We start from the raw sequence: 17,037 nt of genomic DNA on the forward strand, positions 1-17,037 counted from the left end.
CATACAATTCACCATTTTAAAGTATGAGTGGTTTTTAATATGTTCACAAAATTATGCTGTCATCAGTCACCATTATCTAATTCTCTAGAACATTTTCATCACCTATTACCTGTTACCCCGCACTGACCCTTCTCTTTGGCCTCTGGTTGTGATGGTTTTTATTCACCTTTCAGCAGCTACAACAGTGCCTAACATAGTGCATACTCAGTAAATATTTTTAGAATATCTTTCTTGTAGTTTGGAGATGCGCATTTTTATTATTTAGACACATTGCTTTTTAAAAAGCAGAGCACCAAGCAAGGTAGAATTCATTGATTTAACAAATATTTAAGTGAACGGCTATTTACCAATGTTACTTTAAAACATTAGACATGCAGTGGGGAATGAGAAAAATACTGAATGAAGGTTACATTCTAGAAGGACGTAGCTAGAAACAATGAAAAAATAAGCAAATGAGAACCTTAGATGTTACCAAGTGCTAGGAAGAGTGCAAATGGAATAGACAGGACTTGGAGTTGGAAAAGATGGTGCTACATTAACTAAATATGTTATGGAGTGTTTTTTTGATATTGAATTGATGCCTTAATCCCAAGGATAAACCAGCTATCTGAAGATCTAGGAATAGATGCAACATTCACTACCAAGATCCTGAGGAAAGAATAAATTTGTATGTTTTGAGGAACTGAAAGATGACTAGAATGAGAGTGAGCAAAGTGGAGGATGAGGTTGGGGAGGGAGTTGGAGACCAGCTCACGCAGGTCTCGTAGACCTGTTTGGGTTTGGATTTTATTCTGAATTAGATGTGAAGTCACTGGCAACATAACAGCTCACTGATGCAGGGTGAGGTTAAGAGAGGAAGTACGGATGATGCTTAGCCTTCTGACTTGAGTAATTTGTCCAAATGGTGTTACCGTTCAGTGCAGTGGGTGGGGAATGGGGGTATTTGGGAACCAGGTGAGCGCTGAGATGCATTTTGATGTATGTGAGGTGACGTTAGGAAATTCAGGTGGAGATTGCATAAGCAGTCTGGAGCACAATAGAGAGGTTAGACTCAAAAGATGTATTGAAGATGATAGGGTCTTTTTACTGTTTAAAACCATGAGATGCAGTGACTTGAGAGCGCACACACTTGTGTGTCGCTAGAGAAGGGCCAGCTCCTGGGCATGGACCACCGGGTACAGCAGAGGAGGCTGCGGAGGAGGCTGAGGAGTGGGCCAGGGAGACAGCGAAGGGGAAGGAGCCTGGGAGGGTTGACCTTGAGAGGGGGACATGGAGCCCTGTGGGGGTAGGAGGAGGAGGGGCTTGATGAAGATGAGGAGCCACATGGAGTAGTTGACTCTAGAGTTCACGTGTTCGCTGGCAGCCCGAGAGGCTTGGACTTGGGGTGGTGCCTGAGGAGACAGAGCTGGGAGGGTGACTGGATATGGCTCACGCAAAACAAACATTCATTCTTCTTGCACACAGCCAGTCTTAATACATTTACTCTTCCTGAGTTCCATCTTAAGAAAATACAAATCCTATTTCAGGTGCTTTCATTATACCTTGATTTGTCTAATCCTCATGTGGGTGTAATTATATTAGAGATAAGAAACAGGATTGTTTTTCCCCTAACAATTTCAAATGTAGTGATTTAAAGCATCATTTAACATTAAGAGGGGATGTTAATCTTCAAGACAGCTATTGATGTGACTATTGCTCTCTGTACTTGAGGACTGATATTAGAAATCAGCATCGGGCAGCGGACTTGGCCCAGTGGTTAGGGCTGTCTACCACATGGGAGGTCCGCAGTTCAAACCCTGGGCCTCCTTGACCCGTGTGCAGCTGGCCCATGTGCAGTGCTGATGTGCGCAAGGAGTGCCGTGCCACACAGGGGTGTCCCCTGCGTGGGGAAGCCCCACACGCATGGAGTGTGCCCCATAAGGAGAGCCGCCCAGCACAAAAGAAAGTGCAGCCTGCCCAGGAATGGTGCCGCACACACAGAGAGCTGACACAACAAGATGACGCAACAAAAAGAAACACAGATTCCCGTGCCGCAGACAACAAAAGAAGTGGACAAAGAAGATGCAGCAAATAGGCACAGAGAACAGACAACCGGGGTCGGGGGGGGGAGGGGGGAGAAATAAATAAATCTTTTTTAAAAAAAGAAAGCATAGAACCTAGTTTTATAAAATCAGAGATTTATTAATACAAGTTTTCCTTTGATTTATTCCTCAGCTTTTGGGGATATTTTTAAAAATTCCTTTTATAGATTTTTTTAGTTTTGTCTCTGGCTCCTCTTCACTTACCCAGTGGTTGGCTCAGTGATAACTTTCTATAATTCCAATATTAAACTTTTAAAGAGATTTATAGCGTAAACAGCCACACACAAACTTGTGCTATTTCTTTGCTTACAGCTTTTCCTGGATACCTGTTGCACTCAGACAGAAAAACCTACACCTCTTCCTATGCCTAGAAACTGTATAATTTGTCTTGTTTAATTTATTTTATGTCCTTCTTTAACTTCCATCATTTAGTCGCAGTGGCTTTTTCTTAGTTTCTGCAATAGCTCAAGCTCTTTCCCACCTCAGTGCTCTTGAACATAGTGTATCTTCTATCTGGTACTCCCTTTCACTCTTTTCTATTTTTCAAACAACATTATTAAGGTATAACTGATTAAATTGCAGAATTTTGATGAGTTTTGACATATGTATACATCCATGAAATCATCACAACAGTCAAGATAATGAACATATCCATACCTTTGTAATTTATCTCCCTATTCTATCCCAACAAACACTGTCGCTATAGATTCATTTGCATTTTCTAGAATTTTCTGTATATGGAATTATGCAATTCTTTTGGTGGGTGGGTCTAGCTTCTTGTATTTAACATTAATTATTTTGAGATTCATCCATGTTATGTGTGTCAATAGTTTGTTTCTCTTTACTGCTTAGTAACATGGCTTTGTATGTCTATATATCTCAGCTTCTTCATCTGTTCACCAATTGTAGACATGTAAGTTGTTTCCATTTTGAAGTTGCAAATTTTAACTCTTAAGGATATTCTTATATATAAGTCTTTGCATGGACATATGGTTTCATTTGTCTTGAGTAAATACCTAAGAGTTTAATGGCTGAATCATATGGTAGATGTACACTTAATTTTTAAGAAACTGCCGAGTGTTCGTACCATCTTTCCTTCCCACAAGCGGTTTGTGAGAGTTCTAGTGACCTGTCAGTCCTTTTAAATTTAGCCATTCTGTAGAGTGTGTAGTGGTGCCTCACTGTTGAGCAATTTTCATGTGTTTATCTGTCATCTGTATATCTTCTTTGATGAAGTCTTCAAATATTTTATCTTTTGCCCATGTTAATTAGGTTTTGTTTTTTTAATTTATTTTATTTACTCCCGCCACCCCCCACCCCGTTGTATGTACTTGCTGTCTGCTCTCTGTATTCTTTTTCTGAGGAGGCACGGGGAACCTGGGACCTCCCATGTGGGAGGGAGGCACCCAGTCCCTTGACCCACCTGCACACCCTGTTCTTTGTGCCTCTCACTGTGTGTCCTCGCTGTTGCGTCATCTTACTGTGTCAGCCGGTCTGTCAGCTTGCTGTCTTGCTTGTCTTCTTAGGAGGCACCAGGAACCAAAACCCAGGACCTTTTGAAGAACACAAGTTTTTAATTTTTATTAATTCCAGCTTATTTATTTTTTTCATAATTTCTATTTTTTTCATAATTTCTATTTTTTGTGTCCTACCTAGGAAATCTTTATAAAAGCCAAAGTTATTAAGATTCTCACTTAGGTTTTCTTCTGGAATTTTTAGCATTTACATTTAGGTCTATGATGCATTTCAAGTTAATTTTTATATATGGTTATGGTTCATATTTTTGTATATAGGTATCTGTCCATTTATTGAAAAGGTTATCCTAGCCCCTAATGAATTGCTTTGGCACCTTTGTGTAAAAGAAATCAGCTACATATGTACGGGTCTACTTCCGGACCAGTTTTTCTGTTCTGTTGATCTATGTGTATCCTTATGCCATTATCATACCATCTTGATCATTGTAGCTTTATAATAAATCTTGAAATCTGGAGTCATTAAACCTTCTAACTTTGTTCTTTTTCAAAGTTGTTTTGGCTATCGTAGGTTCTTTGTATTTCCATATAAATTTTAGAATCAGCTTGTCAATTTCTACTATTAAGACCTGCTGAGCTTTTAATTTCAATTGTGTTGAATCTATATATTGATCTTGGCAAAACCGATACCTTAATAATCTTTGGACTTATGAACACAGTCTATATCTCTATTTAAATACTTAATTCCTCTCAGCATTCTTTCACGGTCTTTAATGTGCAAGTCTTACACATCTGTTGTCAGATTTATCCCTAAGGTTTTCAGATTTTTGATGCTATTGTAGATGACATTATTCTTAAGATTTCAGTTTCAGATTCATTGATAACACCTAGTCAATAAATTGAATTTTGTAAATTTTTAAATACTGGAATCTTGCTAGACTTAATTATTAACTAATAACTTTTAAAAATATTTCTTAGGATTTTCTGCATAGGCAGAATGTCGCTTGTGTATAAATTGTGTTTGAATGTAGATAAATGTATAAATGCCAGTTTTAATTTTTCCTTTCTTATGTGGATGCCTTTTATTTCTTTTTCTTGCCAAATTGCCAAGACTAAAATCTCTGTTACAATGTTGAGTCCATTCTGGTGAGAATGGACTTCCTTGCTTTATTCCCAGTTTTGGAAGGAAAGCGCTCTTTCTTTAGCCCCATCATCCATTCTGACTTCCTTCTGGTTATTTTCCTTAACACCTTGTTCTTTTTTTTCATATTGATATCATAATATGTAATTATACATTTTGTTTATTTGTTCAATGTACTTTTCTCTCACTTATCTATAAAGACAATGAGGGAAGGCCCATGTCTCTTTTGTTACTTTGTATATTGTACCTGAAATATTTCTTGAATGACCCTGTGTGAGTAAGTTCATCCTTGCTTTCTTGCTGGACATCAGTGTTCCTTTAAATTAAACATCTAGACACAGGACGTAATACCACTCAAATCACGAATCATTGTATTTATAATAAAAGCTGATTACTATCGGTAATGAATTTCATAGCTTTCAATAGAAACTTGACTGATTTAAAATGTATTCTCATGATACTGAATTTATGGGGCTTGGAATTAATTTTAATATTTCCTTCCTGCTTTTCTCTGAATTACTGAAATTCGATGAGAAATTTATTGATTTTTTTCTCAATTTACCCCTTTTTCTACATTTTCTTGAAGCTCTTTCATTATCAGATATAAAGATACGTAACACATTATTCGTTTCTAAGTTAAGCAAAGATAATGTGTTCTAGACTATTTATATAGATCTATAAAAAACATGTATTTGCAGGAGCCAGATGATGCAAAATTAAAGAGATCCCATTATAGCAGTTTTTCAGATGAAATTTTGGAAGAGAGTAATCATAAATTTGCCTAATAAAAAAGTCACATTAAGTAGGAGTTTTATGACCATAGATTATTCAGGTAAGGGAAGTGCTTCTATACCAGATGTGTAGGTAGTCAGTATTTTCTGGAATCTAGCGAGGATAGATAAAATTAGCATAATTTTATCCCATGGACTTCTTCAATCCCTTTGTTCCTGGAAGTCTGTTTTTGTTTTCCCAGACAGATAAATAAAAAGCATAGACTACTTGACTACATAGTAAATAACCTGCTTGACATTTTACTGTATTTATAAATACATTACTTCAATTTATATAACAAATATGAGGCTGCTTATGAATTGAATCATTTAAAATGGATTTAGGGATCTCTAAAACAATAGGAATACTATGTGAATCTTTTAAATATGAACATTTATTGCCTTTCATATTATAGAAATTTACATATTTTAAGGACACTGATTTCTAATTTGCATCTTTAAAATATGTCATTTTATAGGATATTAAGGATAAAAGCTGTTTTGTGAATTGTAGCTTTGTACAAGTTAGCATTTCATGGCCGAATTTTTAGTTAGTGAACATATTAGCATGTAAGTAGAAATGGTGCTTGATTCTTAATGACTGCTCTACCAGTGAATGTAGGACTGCATTTTAAAAAGTCATGCTATGTTCAGATTTAATTGAATGTTTGCATTTCAGTTGCTCTGCTTGAAATGGTAATGAGTAAATAGGCATTTTTCACACTGTAGGAAATATACTCAACATTAATAGGGTTAGCATTGGTAAATTAAAAACAGCAAAAAAAAAAAAACCCAAAGCAGTATACACAGAACAAACCAAATTTTCTTTATGTCCCACAGATGTTTCTTGTGATTTTTCCAGAGGGAACAAGGTATAATCCGGAACTAACAAAAGTCATTTCAGCTAGTCAAACATTTGCTGCTCAAGAAGGCAAGTAAAAATTTGACTATATTTGAAAAAAATAACTTCCAAAGGTAATAACCTTTTTTTGTTTTTCTTCCTGGTGAAATTCATGTTTTGCAACAATTCCTTGTGTGCGTATATATTTTTTCTCTTAGTAAATGAATTTTTTTCTAATTAATGCATGTATGTAATTACAACATAGCTGAGAGAGTATATATTCCTGTACCATGGATTTATTAGGTAAATATTATGTACATGATTATTTAGATGGAACCTTTCTCTACAGTGTGGGTTATATGTGGTGGAAATAATTTTATTCTATAGATTTGTAGGCTTAGGTTGGGATCCAAGCTCTGATATTTATATGACTGCAAGTTGGTTAACCTTGCCAAGCTTCAGTTTCCTCATCTCTTAAAAAATAGGTACACCATGGGTATACCTAAACCTGAATAAAGATTACATTGGAAGATCTGTAAAGATTCTTTGAATATTAGAGCATATTGCTCACAGTTCACTGTACATGGAATCTGTTAATCTCTCTAATAATGGGAATGCCCTTAATAACATTCATATTTTAGAAAACTGGATAATTGATATTCCAGATAGCTAGGTAATTTAGCCAAATGGAAAGTACACAGAGAACAGTGGATTTATTGTGTTATTAAAGATTCTTTGAAGACTGACTGTGAATTAGTGTGTGATCTCCACATATTGGTCAGCAGGCACTTAACTGAGCAACCACCATGATCATGACATTACCCCTATGTTGACGAATAGAACTTTCTGCAGTAATAGTAATAATGTTCTGTATCTGCACTGTCCAGTGTGTCATCTCCTCCCCACATGGCCGTTGAGCATTCAGAAGGTGGCTAGTGTATCTGAGGAGATGAATTTAAACAACCACATGTGGCTAGGGGTAGGTCTATGGATAGTGCACACCTATGAAAATGATAGGGTGGAATTCTCACGAGGTGCTTCCAAGAAAATATGTGTCAGATATATATGAAATCATCTAGAACAATACATTTTGAGACTTCTACTTTATTGCTGAAGCATCTGCCCTTTATCAAGGAGGATTCAGTTTTTCTTTCAATCTTCCAACTCCCTTTTGACTTTTCCTGCCTTCTTTTTTCTAGTCTAGATGCCACTCTCATTTCAGTTGCTTATTTGTAAAACCATTGCCTCTGTTACCCTTTAACTGTTAAAAAAGCATCCTCTTTGTTCCCTTTTGTTCACTGCTAAAACCTTGATTCTGTAGTCCACTTTTGTTATATCCACTTTCTTAATTTTCATTCAGTCCCTTAATTCATTGTAATGTGATACGAAATTCCTGGTACTTTCTTTTCAAAATTCTTTTCTTTGACTTTTTTTTTTCATTTAAAAAAAATTAGGGCAATTTTTGGCCTACAGAAAGTACAGAGTTCCCGTATAATGCCCCCACTACTACAGTTTTCCCAGTTATTAACATTTTGCATTACTGTAGTACTTTTGTTGCAATTGATGAAATAATATAATTACACTATTGACTATAGCCCATAGTTTACATTAGGGTTCACTCTTTGGGTTGTAAAATTCTTTGGTGTTGTTTTGTTTTTATCTTGGTAACATATATACAACCTAAAAATTTCCTATTTTAACCGCATTCAAATATATAAATAAGTGATGTTATTTACCTTCAAATGTTGCACTATCATTACCACCATCTACCAAAACTTTTCAATCACCCCAAACAGATGCTTAGTACCAATAAAACATAAACTCCCCGTTCACCACCCACACTCAGGCCCTTGAAAACCTCTTCTAGTTTCTGACTCTATGAATTGGCATATTCTAATTATTTCTTATCAGTGAGATCCTACAATATTTGTCCTTTTGTGTCTGACTTATTTCACTCAACATGTGTTCTCAAGGTTCATCCAGGTTATTGCATGGATCATAGCTTCATTCTTTTCTACAGCTGAACAATATTCCATTGTATGTATATACCATATTTTGTTTATCCATTCATCACTTGAAGGGCACTTGGGTTGTTTCCATCTTTTTACAATTGTAAATAATGCCACTATTCTGTTCAAGTTCCTGCTTTCAATTCTTTTATATATATAACTAGAAGTGTGGTTGCTGGGTCATATAGTAATCCTGTGCTTATCTTCTGAGGAACTGTCCAAAATCAAACTTTTCCATAGTGGTTGTACCATTTTACATTCCTGCTAACAGTGAACAAATGTTCCTGTTTCTCTACATCTTTTCCAACACTTGTTATTCTCTGTTCTTTTTTTTTTTTTTTTTAAGCAGTAGCCATTCCATGACTGTGAAAAGATACCTTGTTGTTTTGATTTGCCTTTCCCTAGTGGCCAGTGATGTTGAGCATTATTTTTTGTGTATATTGGACAGTCGAGCAACTTTGTTGGAGAGATGTCTATTCTTTTTTTTTGCTTATGTGTCTTTTCGTTGAGTTGTAGAATTTCCTTATATTTTGGATATTACACCCTTATCAGACACTTGGTTTCCAAATTTTTCTCCCTTTCTGTAGGTTTTCATTTTACTTTCATGATGAAATCCTTTGATGCACAAAATGTCTTTAATTTTGTTGAAGTCCCACCTATTTTTTACTTCTCTTGCTAATGCTTTTGGTGTAAAGTCTAGAAAACTATTTTCTAACACAGGGTCCTGAAGATATTTCCTTGTTCTAGGATTTTCTAGAATTTTCCTTATATAGAAGCATGCCATCTAGTTTTGGTTCTTTTATTTTATTTTTTAAAGATTTATTTATTTATTTCTCTCCCCCCCACCCCCCGCCCTGGTTGTCTGTTCTCTGTGTCCATTTGCTTCGTCGTCTTTGTCCGCTTCTATTTTTGTCAGGGGCATGGGGATCTGTCTTTTGTCTGTGAGTTCCCATCCACCAAGGAGCAGGAACTCAACACCTTACTGATGTGGCCCAATCAAAGCCCTAATCATAATTTAATCACACCCAGCTACAGACCAGTTTAAAAACATAATCCAATGTCTATTTTTGAATTCATAAACCATGTCAAACTGCTACAGGGCCCCATACCCTTCCATGTAAATTTGATGATTTCCTCTTTCTTTCTGCAAAGAAGTCTGTCGAAATTTTAGATGGAATGATATTGAATCTATAAATTACTTTTTGGTAGAAATGACATTTTAACAATATTTAACCTTCCAATCCATGCACGTCGAATATCCTTCCATTTATTTATGTTTTCATTGATATCTTTCAGCAGTGCAGCATTTGTTTTTTGTAGTTTTCCATGTATATGTCATTTACTTCTTTGGCTAAATTTATCCCCATATATTTGGATCTTTTTGTTGCTATTGTAAATGGAATTTTTTTCCCTTGATTTTGTCTTCAGATTGTTACTAGTGTATAGAAACACTACCGATTTGGGGTATTATTCTTGTATCCTGCCACTTTACTGAACTTGTTTATTAGCTGTGGTCGCTTTGTTGGGGATTTTCCAGAATTTTCTCTATATACAATCATGCCATCTACAAATAGGGAACATTTTACTTCTTCCTTTCAAATTTGAATGTCTTTTATTTCTTTTTCTTACCTAACTGCTTTGGTTGAAACTTCCAGTACAATGATGACTAATAAGGGTGATAATGGGCTCCTTGTTTTGTTCCTGACCTTAGGGGAAAAGCATTTAGTCTTTCACCATTGAGTATAATTTTAGCTGTGCATTTTTTTTTTAAGATTTAAAATTTTTTTAAATTTATTTTTTAATTTATTTCTCTCCCCTTCCTCCCTCACCCCAGTCGTCTATTCTGGGTCCACTCACTGTTCTTCTGTGACTGCTTCTATCCTTATCAGCGGCACTGGGAATCTGTGTTTCTTTTTTTGCATCATCTTGTTGTGTCAGCTGTCCTGTGTGCGGCACCATTCTTGGGCAGGCTGCATTTTCTTTTGCACTGGGTGGCTCTCCTTATGGGCGCACTCCTTGCGCATGGGGCTCCCCTACGTGGGGGACACCCCCGTGTGGCATAGCACTCCTTGACATCAGCACTGCGCATGGGCCAGCTGCACACGGGTCAAAGAGGCCCGGGGTTTGAACCTTGGACCTCCCATGTGGTAGGTGGATGCCCTATGCATTGAGCCAAGTCCGTTTCCCTGTGCATTTTTCATATATGCCCTCTATAATGTTGGAAAATTCCTTCTATTCCTAATTTTATGAGTGTTTTTATCAAAGTGTGGATTTTCAAATGCTTTTCCTGTGTTAATTGAGATAATCATTTGTTGTGTTTTTCCCTTTGTTCTATAATGTGGTGTTTTATGTTAATTGTGTTTATGTTGAGCTACCTTTGCATTCCTGGGATAAATTCCACTTGATCATGGTGTATAATTCTTTTAATGTGCTGTTGGATTCATTTTACTCATATTTTGTTGAGGATTTATCTTTATTTGGCTTTGGTGTTAAGATATTGGGATCTTACAGAATGAGTTAGGAAGTGTTCTGTACTCTCCACTTTTTTTGCAAGAATTTGTGCAAGATTGGTGTTAATTTTTTTGAGTGTTTGGTAATTTCACCAGTGAAACCATATAGTCCTGGACTTTTCTTTGTTGGGAGGTTTTTGATTGCTTATTCAATCTCCTGTTATTTGTCCTTTGAAACTTTCTATTTCTACTTAACTTGGTGTAGGCAGTTTGTATTCTTCTAAGAATTTCTCCATTAAATCTGTGTTCATTTCTTGGCATATAATTGTCCATAGTCTCCTCTTACAGTGCTTTTCACATTTTTCTGTAGGGGACATAGTAATATCCCCCCTTTCATTTCTGAATTTTCTTTGTGTCCTTTTTATTTCTTTGTTGATTTTATTAATCTTTTCAAAGAATGCTTGATTTCATTGATTCTGTTGTTTCATTATTCTCTGTTTCATTTATCTCATAATATCTGCAGTGTTATTTCCTGCTTTCTGCTCACTTTAGGTTTTTGCTCTTCTTTTTCTAGTCCCTCCAGGTGTGAAGTTAGGCCTCTGATTTGAGAACTTTATTCTTTGTTGTATCTCATAAGTTTTGATATGTTGTGCTTTTGTTTTTACTTGCCTCTAGATATTTTCTAATTTCCATTTTGATTTCTTCTTTCACCCATTGATTTCTTAAGAATGTGCTGTTTAATTTCTACCTATTTTTGGTTTCTGGTTCTCTCTATTTATTTGTTTCTAGCTTTATTCTGCTGTGTTCAGAAGAGATACATGTATGATTTCAACATTTGAAAATTTATTGAGACTTCTTTTTTGATTAAATATATGATTTATCCTTTGTAATAACCCATCTGCAGAGAATATATATTCTGCTGTTGTTGACTGACGTGTTCTATATACATCTGTTAGATCTAGTTGTTTTATAGTATCATTTGAGTATTGTATTTCCATACTTATCTGACTAGATGTTCTTTCCATTTTTCAAAGTGGTATAGTGAAGTCTCCCACTATTAATATAAGGATTGTATATTCCTCCCTTCAAAATTGTCAGTATTTTATTAATGTTAGGGCTCTGCCATTATATACATTTATAATTATGCCTGCCTATTGAGTTGACTCCTTTATCAGTAAGTAAATACTGACCTTCTTTGTCCCTCCTAACAATTTTGACTTAGTCTATTTAATTCAATCTTTTTTTTTTTTAAAGATTTATTTGATTTCTCTCCCCCCCCTCCCCAGTTGTCTGTTCTCTATGTCTATCTGCTGCGTGTTCTTCTTTGTCCACTTCTGTTGTTGTCAGCAGCACGGGAATCTGTGTCTCTTTGTTGCATCATCTTGCTGAGTCAGCTCTCCGTGTGTGCGGCGCCATTCCTGGGCAGGCTGCACTTTCTTTCGCGCTGGGCGGCTCTCCTTAAAGGGCACGCTCCTTGCGCGTGGGGCTCCCCTATGCGGGGACACCCCTGCATGGCAGGGCACTCCTTGCGCGCATCAGCACTGCACATGGGCCAGCTCCACACGGGTCAAGGAGGCCCGGGGTTTGAGCCGCGGACCTCCCATGTGGTAGACGGACGCCCTAACCACTGGGCCAAAGTCCGCTTCTCAAGTCTATTTAATGTGATACTGGTGTAGATACCCCAGCTTTCTGTGGTTACTATTTTCATGGTAATTTTTCCCATCTTTTCACTTTCAACTTACTTGTGTCTTTGACTTTTAGATGAGTCTTTATGAATAGGATGTAGTTGAGTCATGCTTTTTTCAGCATGGAAGGGCAAGCTAGCAATGAGTTTCCTGGTCAGCCTTTCAGGCTGCTGTCAGATTGACACCAATTACAGTCCCTCCAGTGTGCACACCGGGCTTACTCTGCTCCCTCTGGAATGGAATCAGGGACCCACATGATAGTGCAGGCCTTCTCCACACTGCTGGGGAGAGCATGGGGGAGGGGAAACAAGTGCACATGTGATTCCCCTACCATTTTTTAAGATGTGCTTTCTTGATTTAGAACTCTCCCCCTGGTATTGCAACCCCTGTTTTCTAGATCTCTGAAAAAGATGAGTACCAAGTTTTGCTAGTTGTCCAGTGAATTCTGTGGGGCAGTGAAACTCTTGAGCATCCTATGCTGCCATCTTGGTTGACCAGTAATTCTCTTGACTTTGGTATTCCTATTTTCCATTTCCTCCTTACTCTCTGGTAATTTCTTCTTAATCTGCATCTGTCTTTCTTAAATAATGTTTTATATATTGTTTCCAATGTCTGAAAACTCTGGTCTTCTTCTCTTTTCACCTCATGTTTTTCATTGTGGAATTCCTCTAAATTCTTGGCTTCTTCACCTGCTGTTTATTTGACTGTTGATAATACACAAAAGTATTTCTCCCATTCATATCTCTCTGCCTAGCTCTAGATCTGTATTTATAAGTGCCCAGGAGAGAACTTTATTTGACTGGCCCAGAGGCAAACCTCATACTATGTTGGGGATAGAATTTATCTTCCACCCATACTCTTAAATTTCCTATCTTAATAGCTCCATAATTCAATCCAAAACCTGGGAGCCATCCTAAGATCTTAACTTTTATCCATCTAATCATTCAATAAATTGGCAAAATTTAGAGTTTTTTTCTAGTCCCACAAATACTGCCATACTTTTAGATCTTATTACTTGTTTTAGCTATATATCGCTATGTAAGGAGCCATCCAGGAACTTAGTTGCTTCAAACAGTAGCAACCATTTATTTGCTCACAATTCCATGCTTTGTGTGGAACTCAACAGTGATGGCTCTTCTCTTTTCCCCTGTACCGTCCTGGGAAAGAAGCTGGTGCTGGAGAGTCGATTTTACTTCACCAATATAGGTTATGCCTTTCTTGAGTTGCCAGGATCAGCTGGGAGGAGCTGTTCCTCTCTTTTCAGTTTGTCAGCTTTTCCTTATGGCTCTTATCAGTGTCGTGGTGCCAGTATTCAGTCTTAGGTGGGTTTTATCAGTAGCTTCAGGCTGTATTACCAAGCACACACTAGTTATGTAACCTTAGATCAGTTACTTTATTTCTTTGAGTCTATTTCCTCATTTTTAAGCTTAAGGATCATAATACCTCCTTTATAAGGCTTTTGTGAGTATTCAGTGACAGTGTTTATAAAAAGCTTAGTGTGTCATATACTTTTTTTTTTTAAGGTATTAGGACTGGGGAGTGAACCCATGCCCTTGTGTTGGAGAAGCTGGTGCTCAACCACTGAGCCACATCGGTTTCCCTCAGTTGGTTTTTTCATTTGCTTTGCTTGCTGTTTGTTTTCGGTTTTTTTGTTTGTTTTCAGGAGGTGCTGGGAACCAAACCCAGGACCTTCCCATGCAGGTGTGCGCTCAATTGCTTGAGCCACATCTGCTCGCCCTCATATGCTTTTAGTCTTTATTACAACTTCAAAAGTGCAGTAGAGGGACTACTCCTGGCAAAACTATTGATAATCCTAGGTCTTGAGAGCTATTGGTCTAAATAAAAGCAATATATACCCAATAGGTTGAGTCAGATTTTAGTGTTTTACCTAGAATATATGAATCTACTTTTTATTGGTAAACTTTAATTTTATATTGAAGTTCCATTAAGAAAATGGATAAAAAGATAGCAGTTACCTAACTATTATAGGAACGTTGGAGATGGGAAGAGGAGCTCCATATTGAAGTCTCGTATTCAGGTAGTGCTTTTATATCTAAACCTTTCTCAGTTATTCAGTTTATGAAGTGTTTCATTTAAACTAATTTTCCATGGAATCATTTCAGATATTTTGCTTTCAGAAGATTACTAAGGGATTAGGATCCTAAGGTATCTTAACCACCTCCCGAACCTATAAAGTGAGCCCCATAGTGCTTTTTACCGTAGTTGCTAGTAAGAGCAAATACTTAAGTTCTTTGAAGCCTGTTAATAGAAAACAGCAACTTAGTGATGTATGTGTAATGGAAAACTAAATACTAGAATTTCATGTTATTGAGTAATAATATCTTTGTAGTTTTAAAACACTAGAATTTATAGAATTGAACATTTCATACTGTGCATAGCACTGGCTATTGTATAGGTTTGAGAATCCTTTCAGAGCATTAAAAAACAAAGAAATAAGTTATAAAAGGATTTTTATTTCCTTTGCAGACATGAATAAAAAGTTTTATGTCTGAAACGTCATAAACAAATTTAGCTGGCAAATTAATAATATTTACAATATATAACATTAACATCCTTAGTATAAAAAGAGCTCTTGTAAATTAGTAAGAAAAAGAACATAAACTAGAAAAATGAGCAAAGGACATGAATAAGAAATTCAAGAGCTATAAATAGCCACACATACATGAACAAATGTTTATTCTTTCTAGTAATCAAAGGAATACAACTTAAATGAGCAGTGTGAAACCACATTTTGAAGGACAGGATTGCAAACACTAGAGAAGAAAGTATTGCTCAATGTTGGCCCAGTATGTCTATATGAAAAAGACACACTCTTTTAAGAGAGTATGTTTCTTTCTATGGCGCTGTAACACATCTACAAAACAAGGGAAGTTTATTCTCGTCCAGCTCTGGAGGCCACAGCTTTGAGAGTTGTCTCCCTGAACCTCAGTCAGGGTGCTTCCAGGGCCGTGGTCCCTTCCCGGCTCTAGGGAAGATCCTTTTCTTTATAGAATCCTGCGTTGGGTTTAATGATATGCTTGCGCAGTCTTAAAATTCTTAATGGTGTTTGAACAAGGCGTTCCACAATTTTATTTTGCACCAGCCCCTGCAAATTACGTAGCCAGACCTGCTTCTACACACCTTCCTTTCTCTTACCTCCTCTGAACCTGTTCTGGCTCGTATGACCCCTTTTTCCTTGGCCCTTCTGCAGCTTTTAAGGCCTTTTATGGCTCTTATGTGCCTCCCAGCCTAGCGATCTACATGCCACAGTCCTGTGATTTCCAGTCCCTTTGATGCTTTATTTCTGCCTTGTCACTTCTCAGGCATAGGTAGCCCTGTTTGTTTTCTCCCTTCTTCAGCAGTTGAGAAGATTATAAAAATCTATGCTAATCACCTGTACAGCCAATCTATGCCATCTAATCTCAGGTGAGCCAGAATTGTTGTATCGAGCAATTCTTTTACTTTTCTCTGTTTGATGATCTCTTTTTTTACAGATTTCCCCCCTCACATCTCAAGGTTTCTTGGCTGAACTGAGCTCTCTCTGACTCAGGCTGACCCATGCAACTTTACAAACTGTAATTTCCAACTGCTTCTAAGATGTTCTGCTGCTTAGGCTGCAGCGTGCCCAGGTCGAGCTCCTGCTCCCGCCTCCCAGGCCTGCTCTCTGCGTGGTGGGCACGTGCAGGCACACACAGCTCCTCCTCACTGGCACCACCCCTGTCCTGGGAGCCGAAGCCTGGCCAGCTGGTTTTCCTGTCCCTTCATTACCACATTCGTTTGGTGTGCTGATTCAGTGTATGTTCAGTTTTTATAACCTCACTTAACTTTGTTTGCTCTTTTCAATTTGCACTGCTTCAGGCCTAATTCAGAACTCACTGCCTATGTCCTCATGTCCTAAGCTGTTTTTGAAGCAGATGTTTTTCTTAGCACATAGATTAGGTCTTTCCTTTAGCCTAAAATCCTTGGATTTCCTCAGATCACTGTAAGTGCACCAGCCTGTTAATGTTAAAGCTCTCAGCCACGTGACCCCAGTGTAGGCTTCGTGATTACATTTTACTAGCGTTCTCCGTATTGTTCAACAGCCCTTCCAGCTTTCTACTTCCTCACCTTTTGCTCATATTTCTTTACTTTCCTCCCCTTCCTGTGCCGCATCCCCCCATCTTCTCTACTTTTCAAGTCCTCTTTGTCTAAAGCTTTAAATGATTAAAAAATATTCTTCAAGTATGAGAGCATTTTGTATGTCTTTTAAGGCGTTTTATTCTACCATGTTAATGTAGCTGTTTTAAGTTTTTCTGTTGCCTCATTTCTAATCTATACATTTATAGTTTTAGGATACTATCATACTTGTTAACAATGAATAGAAACTGTAGTGACTGGGCATCATAAGCTCTTACTACTTTGTGACTATAAATGAGTCTCTTAGCCTCACGCAGTTTGTGGGGATCAAGGGAAATAATATATGTGAAATACTTTGTAGACTGAATTATGAATATAAATAAAAAATTTCTTAGATAAGTTTTTTTGTCTAATGTGTTTATCATTTGTTTATAATGTTTCTAAAATACAATAGCAAAATTTCCATTCTACA

General features: G+C 37.0%; 1 protein-coding gene across 1 annotated transcript in view; it reads left to right on the forward strand.

The window, feature by feature from the left end:
- AGPAT5 (1-acylglycerol-3-phosphate O-acyltransferase 5) overlaps window positions 1-17,037 on the forward strand; it is a 71,626-nt gene that overhangs the window by 42,176 nt on the left and 12,413 nt on the right. The window contains exon 5 of the mRNA XM_004472355.5: window positions 6,305-6,395. Within this exon, the coding sequence (XP_004472412.1) occupies window positions 6,305-6,395 (91 nt within the window). The remainder of the gene's footprint in view (window positions 1-6,304; window positions 6,396-17,037) is intronic.

The sequence above is a fragment of the Dasypus novemcinctus genome, chromosome 25 (genome assembly GCF_030445035.2).
Source record: "Dasypus novemcinctus isolate mDasNov1 chromosome 25, mDasNov1.1.hap2, whole genome shotgun sequence".
Classification (NCBI taxonomy): Eukaryota; Metazoa; Chordata; class Mammalia; order Cingulata; family Dasypodidae; genus Dasypus; species Dasypus novemcinctus.